Source organism: Convolutriloba macropyga, chromosome 4, assembly GCF_964194025.1.
Source record: "Convolutriloba macropyga chromosome 4, txConMacr16.3, whole genome shotgun sequence".
NCBI lineage: Eukaryota > Metazoa > Xenacoelomorpha > Acoela > Convolutidae > Convolutriloba > Convolutriloba macropyga.
In genome coordinates, this window is record NC_134471.1 from 68,733,674 (window position 1) to 68,747,443 (window position 13,770).

The 13,770-nt window shown below is 34.0% G+C and overlaps 1 protein-coding gene across 1 annotated transcript in view; it reads left to right on the forward strand.

Moving 5' to 3' along the window:
- Positions 1-10,458, forward strand: part of LOC142338148 (uncharacterized) — a 127,701-nt gene extending 117,243 nt beyond the window's left edge. Inside the window, exons 35-39 of the mRNA XM_075387784.1 lie at positions 293-516; positions 3,510-3,792; positions 5,166-5,367; positions 8,540-8,621; positions 10,259-10,458. Of these exons, the coding sequence (XP_075243899.1) occupies positions 293-516; positions 3,510-3,792; positions 5,166-5,367; positions 8,540-8,621; positions 10,259-10,458 (991 nt within the window). The remainder of the gene's footprint in view (positions 1-292; positions 517-3,509; positions 3,793-5,165; positions 5,368-8,539; positions 8,622-10,258) is intronic.
- The last annotated feature ends 3,312 nt before the right edge of the window (positions 10,459-13,770 follow it).

Genomic DNA, 13,770 nt, shown 5'->3' on the forward strand with positions numbered 1-13,770 from the left:
AATTTGTCTCTTTTCTTTTTTTTTCAATTCCGATGTGCATCAAGCGCGTTGCCGGCAATTTTCCGGCAATCTGCCGGCTATGTTTGTTCTTTTATCTAATGTTGGAAAATTGATTTGAAAAGGGCAGCTATAATTTAATGGCAGCTATAGAATATGCCGTAGAATTAAACATAAATTAAACATCTTATGAAAAATAATGTCCATGAACTGCTACTTACGCTTTATTATATTATCGAATCTACAGTGTGCGTTGATTTCAATGACCGTAATAATGAACTGTTTTCGTTTCCAGAAATGGTGGGGGCCCCATGACTGAGTTCAACGATCTGAATGATCGACAGAGCCTGACTGTCGTTGTGCCTGGTGCTCAACTGAAGTACACACATTTCACTGTCCCTGATGATGGACAGATCTTGATCGAGTTCAACGATACTGCTGTTCTTGCAACTGGTGTCATAATCGCTGTCTCAATACCTATATTGGTAGACGAGTTGTCTGTTTATGGCTGTGGCAAAGGTGATCATATCATTGGAAGCTGCACCCTCCTTTCGTGTGGAAATGGGCGTGGATCTTCTCTTTTTTTAAAATTAACGCTAATGTAGGACAACTAAACATTGCTTTCTGGCGGAAATTGCGTTTTTAAAAACCCCATTTACCTGGCTCGTCGTAGGTGTAACTTGTCTAATAAACATATATGAGGCACAAAATGTTGATAAAGGCATATTTTTTATGCTCTCGAATAAGTTTTCTTCTTTTCATTTGGGACTTCTTGCTTTTTATGCACAATGATTTCACGCGAATCCTTGAGCAATTATTTAGGTCGATTCAAGAGAGGAGAGGTTAAACGGCGCCAAACTTGATTCAAAAAGATCCGAAAGCTGAAAATTGTCTTGATTTATCCTTAGTTGTTACTTTATTAGCCCGAAGAGTATACTTTTCGGGTAAATTGATCTCATGATCGGTTAAAATGCGTACAATAATGTCGACGTAAAACTATGCCGACATCTGAGATCGCTGACTCTAGAAATGATTATAAAATTGCCGAATCTTCCAATGCCAATTACACACTAAATAAAGTTCAGGTAAATTTACCTGAAAAAATACCTTAACTTACCTGAAACGTTCAGGTAGTTTTGCCCTACCTTAACTTATCTTAACTTACCTCAACTTTACCTGAAAATTACCTGAAAAATTAAGGGGGGCACCACCTGAACTTTTACCTGAACATACCTTAAATTTACCTGAAAAACACACTTGAACAGTTAAGGTAACATTACCTAAACTTACCTGAAAAACGCGCAAAAATTACCTTAAAATTTAAGGTAAAAATACCTGAAAAAATACCTGAAATTTACCTTAAAAATACCTTAAATTTAACCTGATATTTTAAGGTAAATTAGGTAAGGTAAATTTACCTTAAAAATTAAGGTAAAAATTTAAGGTGTTTTTAAGGTAAGTTAAGATATGTTCAGGTAAAAGTTCAGGTGGTGCCCCCTTAATTTTTCAGGTAAATTTCAGGTAAACAATTAAGGTTGTTACCTTAATTTTACCTTAACAAAGTGCTTTAAGGTAAATTTACCTGAGCTTTTTTTAGTGTGTAATTATCAATTAAACGCTAGCGGAATTTATTTTCAAAGCAACCAGTGCAAGCTGATCAGTAATTTGGCTCTGATAGATTCGTATCAAGTCTCACGGGCCGCTGAGGCATGGCCATTGCCCGCAATTACCACCGTTTACTTTAAGTTTGTCTCTGCAATTTTCTTGTACTAATAAACAATAAGTTTTATAAGAATGCCGAAAATGGTTCTCGATTTTGATTGGCCGATAATTTTTTGCGCCATCTCCGTAAAATGACATGATTGGTTAAGAAATTTATCAAGATAAAAATTGAATAAATTTTCGGCACTGTTATAATCGGCATAGTATTACGTCGGCATAGTTGTACGTCACCCCTACAGTCAGACTTTCATAAATTTGGCTCTCCTAAACGTGATGGATAGCTTCATATCAAGATCCATGAGTCTCTGACGCATGGCGGTGGCCCGCAAAAATTAAAACAACATTAACATGGTGACTTGTAAGAGAGCCGAAGTAAAAAGAGCCGATTGAAAGAGAGCCGAAAATTTATTTAAATTATTAGTCGATAGATTTTGCAGCCAATTAAATTGCCTTCTGAAATGAGACTACCAAATTCTCAGCCAATCACAACGGAGTATTTGAGGAATGATAATATTGTCTAGTAAAAGAAACTGAAAGCGAATTAATAAATAATTATCTTCAAATTATAGCGGGCCATGGCCATGCATTAGCGGCTTATGGACTTGATATGAAACTATCACAACCGAACATGAGACCAATTAACCCACTTAAGCACTTTTCTTGGTAATCAACCAACAATTTCGGGTAATTAAAGGCAACTTTTATTTTCGGCTCTTTTTAAATTAATTTTGTTTTCGGCTCTCTTTATACTCGGCTCTCTTGCACGTATCCCATTAACATATGTATTTGTAGTAATAAGTGAAAGATCCTCAATTGAACTTAAGTCCTCCAATTAAAATCTGCAAAACTCATTCTAATAAAGAGGAAAATCGTTTGTCACCGAATAGCTATTTATGCAAATGAAAACAAGTCATTCCAACGAGAATGAAAATTGACATCAAGGTCAAAGCTGAGCATAAGAAAACAATGAAAAAATAGTTTTTTTAAAGCTATTTTCGAAAAAACTAACATTTTTTTGCGTGGTAATTGCTCCGCTTTGTTAGTAACATCCTTAAATATATGGGCGTCCGCTTTTAACCTGAGAAGCTTGAAAAGGGCTTAGAGTAATCTTCAGTTGCCTTACAATTGCTGTTAAATGTCATTTAGCGAATGATTGAGTGCGTTAGCTATTTATGGTCAAAAAATCTATCACGTAACTGAGATAGAACTATCTACCAATTAGAGTTACAAATTGCGTCAGACATATAAAACAGTTGAGGAGAGACATTAAAAGATGAAAAAATGTGGCTTTCACTTTTTGATTATTACGGGTTGTTAATGAACTTGTCTCAAAAATGTTTAGATTTTGGGCTCTCAAGTTTTACACTATTGGAATACAATTTTACACTACTCTCGTCATATGCAATCATCTCCAAATTTGTTCATCACTTGCAAGACACTAATAGGAGGAATATTGATCTTGCGAGATTCTTGTGAGACGATTGTTTATTTTGTTAGAATTTTGTAGGACGAATGCTTATCTTGTATCTCGTGATATTTTTGGCATTCTTTTTAAATACAACTAGCCAAAAGTTAGCTGTCGCGTAAACGTAATTCTTCAATGTTAAATACTATTTCTCTTTTGCTTTTCTCGTGGTTGCTTAAGAATTTTAGGTAGTTGACACGAAGTAATACACTAACTTCTTAGAAATTGAGAAATTGTTGGTAAGATTGAAAAGCTGTGGTGTTTTCCTTGTTGTCAAAATTCAAGAGTAATATGAACAAATGGCACAGGTAATTTCCACTTTCAGGTATCTGCGAGGAACGGTTCGAAGCAGAGGGCGGTGACTTGAATTCCAATGACACTGAGATCACAATTGAACCATTCACGGATAACGATCAACAGTACACCATTGTGAGGTCCTCTAACATGACTATGAGCGGTGTGGCAATTGAGTCTGGCCCTGCATTCCCATCTGGTCCCACTAATTACGGAGTCCAGATATGCTCGAATGCGCACTCATACGTGAAGATGGATTTGACCTTCTCAAGCACAGATGAAGCAGATGTTTCCGATCTAATCGTCACACGAAAGTGCGAATTCAAATTTTTACCATCATTTACCATCTATTTTTTTTACCATAACCAGGAGAAATAATAGCGGTCAAGTGATTTTTAATATTATGAATCAATTTGCATATAATTAGTTGTGGTCAATCGGAAATATTGATTTAAATACTGCAATTATCATGATTCAATTATCATGATTCTATTATTGCGCTCCTTATTTTTTTAAAATCGTCTAACAGATTTTTGTTTCGTCTTACCCGGAATTGACTTTTTCAATGATTGCACTGGCTTCTACAGCTTTGCAGTTAAAATTTGTGTTCGTGACGTCATTTCTGATTTTAGGTCAGTTGCGTGACTTGCCTCACTCAAAAAATGACTTCTGAACTCAGGGTTTTTTTCCTTGTAGAGCAAATGTGTCTCAAAAATGACAGTCCGAATCTAACCCAAAAAGTCTAGTGGTCTATTAAAAATCTGGTGGTCGATCTGTCAATCATATTTCTTTAGTTGTTTTAATTCATGGTAGGCCAAAGCGGCTCTTTTCCGGCAATCTGCCGGCTATTTTTTCGTTTTCTGTGCACTATGAAATTCTATCGTGTCAAATTGAACAATTTCTCAGGTGTGATGAATAATCACACGATTTTTCGTGTAAAAAATTCTCGTGTCAGTTCGCAGTCGAAAATTTTTCTCTTATGAGGAATAATTGCACGTTTTTTCGTGTGAATGGACGTATTAGGAAAATGACCGGTTTAAATCCAAATTTCTGTCTGCCAGTCATTTTTGGATAAAATGAAAAGTCATTTTTGGATAAAATGAAGTCATAAAATGAAGAAAAGTTATAAAATTGAAAAGATTGTGAAAACTTATGAAAGCGCAGTCTGGTTTAAATCTGGATTAAATGGCTGAACTGTTTCTTCAGCAGTCCAAGCTGTGTGGTTATTGTCGCTGCCCAATATGTTTGATAGATCAAAAGTGACATACAAACTTTACTTCTTTTCTATAGCGGACCTTTTTCAGTGCATATTTTTTGCAAACTGTTGCATAAAATCATTTTCATTCAACTAATTTAACTTAACGTCGACACAATTTATTTTAAGATGGTAATTAGAACTGAAATATGTTTTTAAAAAATAAATACTATCATAGCCAATGTTTAATTATCATAGTTTAAATTTATAATATTTAATAGTATTTTTTTAAGAGGTGTGGATAAAAGTGACGGATATAACCACTTTTGAGCTTATTTGAACTAGTTTTTTCTTTTGTTAGTGTTGTCCGCGCACGCTTATAAACCTAATCTTAAAACATGGGCGCTGATAATGCTTACACAGTGGCGTAATTTTACTCGACCTAATAGTACTTTTGGCAACGTAATGCATTGAAGTATTTCGCTGTTTCAGCATGATGCCAGGCGAGGACATGAGTGATGAAATTGGAACTTTCTCTGTCCTTGTCGTGGGTGAAGCAGATATGCTTGAGTGTGTGAAAGACTCAACGGACAACTCAATCTCAGCAGCTTCTAAAGAGACATATACTAAGACGTACATCAGTGTAACTGCCCTAGGACCCAGCAAAGCTAACGATATTTCGGCCATGTGCAAGGTATTCTCTTTTCCCAATTATAAAAGTATTTTCAAAATTTGGATCTGTATCATTTTTCAGAGAAAAATGTTACCAATTTACTGCGTTCCGCTTCCCATACTATTTATGAACCTCGGGTACAAATTATTTGCTGTTTAAAGCTCATTAAGTAACTATGCTTTAAAATAACACAATTTTAAAATATATCCTAAAATTGTTTCCCTTGGTATGCTGACGATAGTTATAGATATCCATGCAGTGAAGTGTTCCCGAAGTAAATCTGTTTTACTGTGAGCAAAAATGATCTTAGACTCAAGCAAAATGATCTAAAATATATACTTGTATTAAGGAAACTTAGTACACGCATGCGGAAATATGGAAATAATTGATGCTGCAAAATCACAAACATTAATTGTGACGTGCAAAAGAGGCTACTGCTGTCCGATGAAGCGAGGCATTGATGGGTTGAAGCGGGCGGTTTGATCACGTGAAAGCACAATAAGTGCGGAAAAAGTTGTCCAATATGCGCATTTTAGAAGTGTGCGTGAGTTTCATATTCTTCACCATAGCAGTAATACGGGCAAAGCTATCGACTAATGTTGAAGATTACATCTCGAGTCCATAAATATTGGTCATGCTGTCCAGTTGATCGACGAAGTAATAAAGAGTGCTTTTGCACAATTGACCTAACAGATACAAAAAATATATTAAGAGTAAAAGTCAAGGGTTATCTTACTCTTACTTATATTTTTATAATTATAATATTTTATAATTATAATAAATTTTATAATTTTGGTTATCTTACTTATAATTTATTTGTGATGATCATAGATAAGCGAAGCGTAAGTGGAGTTGTTTTGGCTTATTGAACACATTTCAATGTATTGGATTTGTATTGGTGAAACTGTGTTTTTTAGATCTTTTCGCAACATTATTTTCAATTCTAAAAGTGGCAAGCTGGTAAGGTCAGAGTGCATTAGAGTACTGAGCAGTTTCTGAGGCTCATCGCGTCTCGAAGATGTGCAATACACAAAGTAACCTCCAAGATATTAATTTTATTGTGAAAAGGAAATGTTTTCAAATAAACTCTCAAAAATTTTGACATCTGGACTGGGTTGAAATTTAAACACATTCTGTAAAATACTGAAAGAATTTGGACTTCAATACTGCTCTGTCTTTTTTGTAAGATATGACTTTTTCGATGATTTTTCAAAACAGGATAAACAGTTAAAGTCATGGCTTTAATTTTATAAGAGTCCCTCAGTGAGCGTTGGTATTCTTTCAAGTATATAGTGTACTAATGTCGCTCGGAAGGCCTAAAGTCAAGTTTAAAAGCTCACTTTTTAAGTTTACGAACCCCAATTTGTTCAGTTTTTCTGTAACTTAAAAAAATAAACAGGGCTTCAAATGTCGTCGGTGCTGGTTTGTAGGTCTTGCGCAATTTATGTGTTCTTTTAATTTCTGTTTTTTGAGGTGTCTATTGGTAATTTTCAATTAAACACAAAAAGCAGACAATTTGTTCAAATTTTTAAAAATAGTTGTCGTTTTTTATTTAGATTGTTTTTTTGTCTTTAGTTTAGATAAATTTTTATAGCATCCAATTGGTATTAAGTATTTTGACGTCAGGAAGTTAACCAACTTTTTATTATTTTCTGCTTAGTTTTTAAAATTTTTATCAATTGACTAATTTTTTCACTCTTTTTGTCTGTAATATTCCCAAACTGTAAGTTATTTTTTTGCTTAATTCTGCAATGAAAGAGTTGTTTTGTAGTCCTATTTGTCAGATTTTTTTTCCAAATTAGTTTTTTTTATTTTTGAGTTCACGAGGTCAATAAGACTTTTTTTGAACTTACAGCTGGGCTCTTGCGTCATTTTTAGCCTTAAAGCTTTTTCTATATTTTTTTCATCGACTGTTAAGATAAAAACACCAAGAACCTTCAGCGAAAGTCTCGCTGATTTAAAATTTCTGATGTTGTTTAACTCCTTAGAATGCACCTGCTTGTCTCTTATATATCAAGATTTGTGGTCCTTTTTCTCACTATATATCTTTTTTATTAACCTTGGCATTCAGAAAGCTGATGGCAAAATTTACAATTTAATTGCCAATAGTTTTCTCTTTCTTAAATTTTGTGAAATTGTTCATCTCTGTGGCTCATAAGATCCAATTCGTCTGCCAGTCAGGAAGAGGATTTTATGGATTTTTTTGAAAAAAAACAGGACATCAAAAAAAACTCGAAAAAGTATAAAAAAATTGTAGTTGACTTGTAGCCAGTTTAAAATATGTAATTTTTGGCAGCAATTAGTTAGTTGTGTGCTCGGGTATTTTGATTGATAACATTTAAATAAACAATTATCTTGCGGTGTTCTGCTATTGATTCACTTTAATTGTACTTTCTAACTTCAGAAGCTCAATTTGTGGCCTCTTTCAACACAACCTTTTTTTGCCATATAATTTACATTTTTATGAGGAAACTTATAATCATACTACTTTCCATATTTCGTTATTATCTCGGGAACGAAGTTTGCAGCAATAATATTAATCCTGCTGGCCTTTTTGCGACTTTTTGTACTACCGATTTTTTGTCTGATATCTTTTTTTTCTTTCTACCATTTGAGTTTTCCTCCTCAAAACGGGATAAAGAGGTAGAACCCTGAGGGAATTAAGTGACCGAGGAAATTAAGTGGCTGATCAGTTCTCTTAGAGCCTTATGGTTTACTCTTCTCAATTTATGCGACTCGCCAAACTGTCTAGAAGACATAAATTATAGGAGTGAAGGGCGGTTCTTAGCGTTCTTTTGTTCACACTACCCCCAGTCAACCTCATCCCACCCGAAACCCCAACGATCCGCCACCGTTACTCACCCCCACTCCGCCCACGCTCTTCGGTTAATTTATAGCTAGACTCCGTAAGCCTTAGTTAGCTACTGACGATGCCAACAGCTCTAATGTCCTTTGAGATCAATTCGCCCGACGTCAGTCGGTTAATTTTGCTTAACCGACGACTGCTCGGCAATTGTTAAGGATATTTTTCAAGTTCAAGTTAAATTTTGCGCGCAGTTATTGGACAGCCGACAAAGTATTCAGTATCACTGTCGCTTTGGTCGTAGTGCTGCTTTGTTAACTGCTCAAAAAGTTTTAAAAAATCACGTTTATCTTTAAATTCTGATCGATTATAGGTTGTTTACTGTTTTAGAAATACGAGGTGCCTTCTCCCGAGAGTCTTGACGAGTCTCCCTACACAACAGTGCACTTGCCCTACTTGTCTGACGAAGGCAGTAAGTACTGCTATCTATCATCATCCCCTTTGTGCTTTGTTGCCCTATCAATCAATAACAACAATTTATTTACTAAAGTCAAAACGACTCCTGCTCATTGATTGATAGAGTTCATCGTAGTATTTGAAAAAAAATGTTTTTCAGGTCTAGTCAGTTTTGTTTGGATTTGTATTTTGTTAATATTAACAACCGTAAGCCGAGCGTTTCCTTGAGTTGTATTCCATATGAATGCAGACAGCTTGAAACAAGTGTAATGGTTAATGATAATAAAATGAAATAAGTTTAAATCATCAGGACAAAAAGTTAGTTTTATTGTGATTAATTTTAGGTAATCTTATGCATCCGAATTCAAGTTAAAATTCAGCAACCTGTGATGTAATCGGAAACAAGTTGAATAGTTGCTCACAAAACATGATTATGCCCAAAAATATTTTGAAATGGTAAAAACTACAAGATGTTATACTAACAGCAAAATTATATCGATAATGTAAGCCTTGTAAGAGTAAACATTTTGGTCGAAAAATTTTGAGGCCAAAAAATTTGATACATTTTTTTATCTATTAGAACAATTTTTTAGAACAATTGGAAAGATTTTTCAAATGAAAGAAGCAATCTTGTAAAAATTTCTCTGAAGCATTTCCATAAATTATATAGCCAATTGCTTGCAATGATTATAAACGAAAAGTTTCATGATGTACTATAGCCACATAAAATTGCTCTGAGAAATAATTGACGAGAGGCTGCTAAAGACTGGACATTCTGAGAATAACATCTGTTTTTGGAGAAAAACTGTTGATAACAAAATGAAAAATACTGAAAGAACATCCAAACCAGCAATCCTGAGAATAATGTTTTTTTTTGCAAATTTTGGGTAATAACTTAAGCTGAAAGAAGACTGCAATGAAATAATATTAGTTGTGGAAACTGCTTTATTAGATTCAATGACCTATAAAGCCCATTGCGTCTTTTTAGCTGAAATTAGCTCAAAATTATAAAACATTTGATTAAGTTAGCACCAATTTTGCCAAATAGTTTTGAACATTAGATCGGACTAAACAAATGATTCCCCTTCAAAGTTCATTTATTGTAAAACTGTTAATGTATATGGAACAATTAGATAATTTATAATAGTTATGTTGAAATCTGACCAAAAGGCCTCTAATCTGGACAAATTAGTAGGATCGTATGCGAGTTTGGCTTCCAATGTTGGACATTTTGATTTTCGATTCAAATTCTGCATACACTTAGTTTTCTAATGGTACCATTTTTCTGTTTCTAAAATTTGTAAAAAAAATGATGCTGATTTTTACTGGAGAAAAAAATCAGCCGGGCGTATATATATTCTCCTTTTCCTTGGAAATGTTGGAACAATAACAGAGATCCATCTTATAGCTTTCTAATAGATTAATTAGCTTTTGAAGACATAAGAAACTTTTGGGCTCTTTTAAGAAAATCTATATGTGGTGAGATTTTATGTTGTGTCCGATGAAACAAAACCTTTATCCGATTTCGCGAAACAAGTTTGAAAGCCGAGTTTTTTTCAAGAAATGTTATGATTCAAATCAGTAATATATCTCGAATTGAAGTTAAGTTCAATGGCTGTGATAAAAAGTGAACTTAATGAGCAATCGTTTTAGTGCCTCCGCCGATTGCCCAGTACATGCAGGACAGGGAAATCATCATATTCTTCCACTGGGAGGGCAGAACGGGAGGCATCAGTGCACCCAAGTGCTTCCATGCCTCCTTCACCGCCCATCAATGTGCCAAGACCACCCCGCTGACCACATACACGCAATCTCAATCTCAATCTCCCTCAGCTTCTGAGGGCTGTGAGTAGTTTTTGATTTATTTATATCTGCTATTGAAAAAGATTTTCGAGAGTTTTTTAGTTTTTGCTCTCATGAGAGTCAATATGTTCATATTGGATTCCGTATCCGTCTCAATTTGCTATCTTACTCAATTATTCCTGATTTCTTTTTTAACAGCTGTTAATAGTTCGTCAATATGCGATTACAGCATATGGTAGAGCACAGTAACTTTATGGGTCAGAGTACAAATGTTGAAAAAAATCAAAGAAATTGATAATCCTCGTTCGAAGTTGACCACTAAATCAGGCTACTCAAAATAGGTAGATATAATCTTCAGAAGAATTTTTTGATCATTTTTTTATTTTATATATGGCAATTTGTGCCAAAGTATTCATTGAACGTCAGTGGAACTCGGTTGTTCGGTTGTTTAATTTCTTAATGAGATGCATGTGATGGCTGTTTTATGATTCTCTATATAAATTCGGGGCGAAGGGTATTAGGCGTAGCTAATTGTTGGTACCTATTAGGTAAAACTTTTTTGCAACCTTTTTTAATCAACTTTTTTGTGGAATTCTGCGAAAACCAATTAAAGCTCTTAAAGACTTCAAAATCTGCATGACGTTATAAAGTACTCAAGTGTCTCTAACGATAGTCTTAATATGATAATGAGTTAATGAAATACATTTCAAATCATTTTTTGCACATCTCGGTAATATCCGAGAAAAGGATTTTTTTAATGTGCGAGAAAAATTTAATTTTAAAAAAAAAATGCTTTATTCCTTATAGTTAAGAGCTTTTTTGCGTGGGTAACTTTGAGAAAAATGTAGGCATAACTGTGGAACAGAACTAAACTGAATTGCTGAAAATTTACAATAATATTAATAGCCGCACAGCGATAGCTGGGGCTATTATTGCGCTTCTCTTGGTTTTTTACAATTCAAAGAATTTGAATTGTATTGGGGCGCTGTCTTTGAAGTCAAATTGGAGTGGTGATTTTGGTCACGCCGAAACAGGAAGTGGAGCAAGAAAGCGAGTGGTTTTGCGGCGTGAATTTTATTCGCTCTAATTTTAAAGTAGAGTGAGAAAACGGCGTTTGAACAAAAATTCGCTTTCTCGCTAGTGGTTTTTTGTTCAGATGCGGCAATTTCACTTTGGTTTTTACTTTTCTTCGATTTTTTGGATCGGATTTTTTTCTAAATGTTTTTTTCCAATCCATTCATAGTTCATTCCAGGTCGTTTTTTGTTGAGTCAATGAAAATTCTTTGAGTTGTACGTCCTGCTATGTTTTTTTTTATTTCGTCATCCCGATTTTTGTTACGACCATATGGCGTCACAACCACTTTAAATCTGCTTTTTGTTCATTCATTCATGAAATTTCGACTGAAGTGCATGTGTGACGTCATTTTTCGCTCTTAGTGGAGCGAGTTTTTTCGTTCATTCGGGTGATTAAATTTTTTGGTCACATTTGACTTACCTCACTCTCAAAAATGACTTCTTCACTTTGAAATTGGCTTTTATTTACTTAATTCAAAGAGATAAATTCAAATGGGTTGTGTCACTCTAAATGACGGTTATTTGAGAGCAGCTAATAGAGGCAGCAAAAACTTATACAGATTTTTAATCAAAATATAACATATCAGCCTTCAATGAAAAGACGAATTTTTTTGGTCAGTCTTTTTTACTGTTTTTTTAGACTGCAGATCTACAAAGCTATTGCGGCTATTTTCTGGCAATCTGCCAGCTATGTTTTTTCTGTTCTGTACACTATTATCTTGTTTAGACAAATGCTAGGGATACTTGAGTACATTGTAGCATGAAGCAAATTTTGAAGTACGTCTGTAAGCGTTTTAATTCTTCTCTGCGTGTAAATCCTACGAGAAATAGTTGCAAAAAGTCCAACTATTGGAGACCAAAATTAGCCTCGCCTAATCGAGATTTCTAATATTCCATCCCAGCATAATCATCTTTATTTTTTTTTCAAACACCAGAAGTTATTAATCTTTAGTTCACTATGTTTCTATGTAAGGAGCATGTTTTGTTTGGTTTTTGAGCATAAAGTTATCTTATCTTTCCTTTGAGTTGGCGCGTTAGTAGTGACGTTCTTTCAGTTTTTATGATTCAGAAAATTATTTCTTTTGTATTGGTGTTAACGCATTTTGATAATTCTTGAGGTCATCAAGAATTGGGACTTGAGAGGCAATTTCAGTTACGCTGAAATATCAAAGGAAGCAAAAGGGAGCATTTGTTAGTCGTCGTTTTTAGGCATCGATCACTGCAAGGCATTAGAACTGCGAAACTGTATGTTCAGCGTGGCTATTTTGCGTTGCTATTGTTTTTTTTTTCAATTCAAAAGGATTTTAATTCTTGTTCTTTCTATATCCAGCTTTTAGTCAATGCAAATTATTTGATATGTAGTGGAGTTGCCCGGTTATGTTTTTTTGTCTCGTTGCATGACGTATGTCTGTTTTGCATTTTTAACACCGCAAATTTCAAAAGATCCTTTTTTGATCTTTTCATGACGCATTTCACTGTGCTTTTACTGCTTTTAAGTCAATTGTTAGAAAAAGGTCCAATTAATTCCTATGATAGTAAAGCATGCCGACCAAGAGTAAGAAAAATTAGTAATTTTTTACTTTTAAAAACAGTATCTGTTGCAATATTTTTAACACGTAAATTTATTTTGCAGCTATTTCGGCAGTTTGTCGGCAATGTCTTTCAAGAGCTCTTCGTGGATTGGCAGAGGTCAAGTTTTTCACAGTAAAATATTTTTTAGCTGTTACTCAAAACTTTCTAGCATGTTTTTCGTGGGTTCACATCATGTTAACTTTTCTGTCTACTCCTTTACGGCAAATTTGTGTTTGTGTTGGTGCGTGTGTGTGTGTGTGTAAGTGTGTGTGTGTGTGTGCATATGTGTGTATTTATGTGTGTGTCTGTTTACCTGATTTTTCATCGTTAAACGAATAAGACTTGTGTTTATTTGCGTGTATTAGTCTTTGGTAACGTATGATGACTCCAGTTGCTTTTTAAATTAGTAATTCATGTCAAAATTTTTGCTGGATTTAATTGGTGTTTGGGGTCAGCTGAGGATATCTCTTGCAAATGATTTTTGAGGACTGCTTTGAGAAATGCATCATAATTTAGATACTTGTTACAATAAAAAACACCTTAATTCTTATAAAAAATTATTTTGAAAGTGGAGAATTACAGTGCTGTAATTAATATATATATATATATATATATATATATATATATTATATATATATATATATATATATATATATGTATATATGTATATATATATATATATATATATATATAATATATCTATATATATATATAAT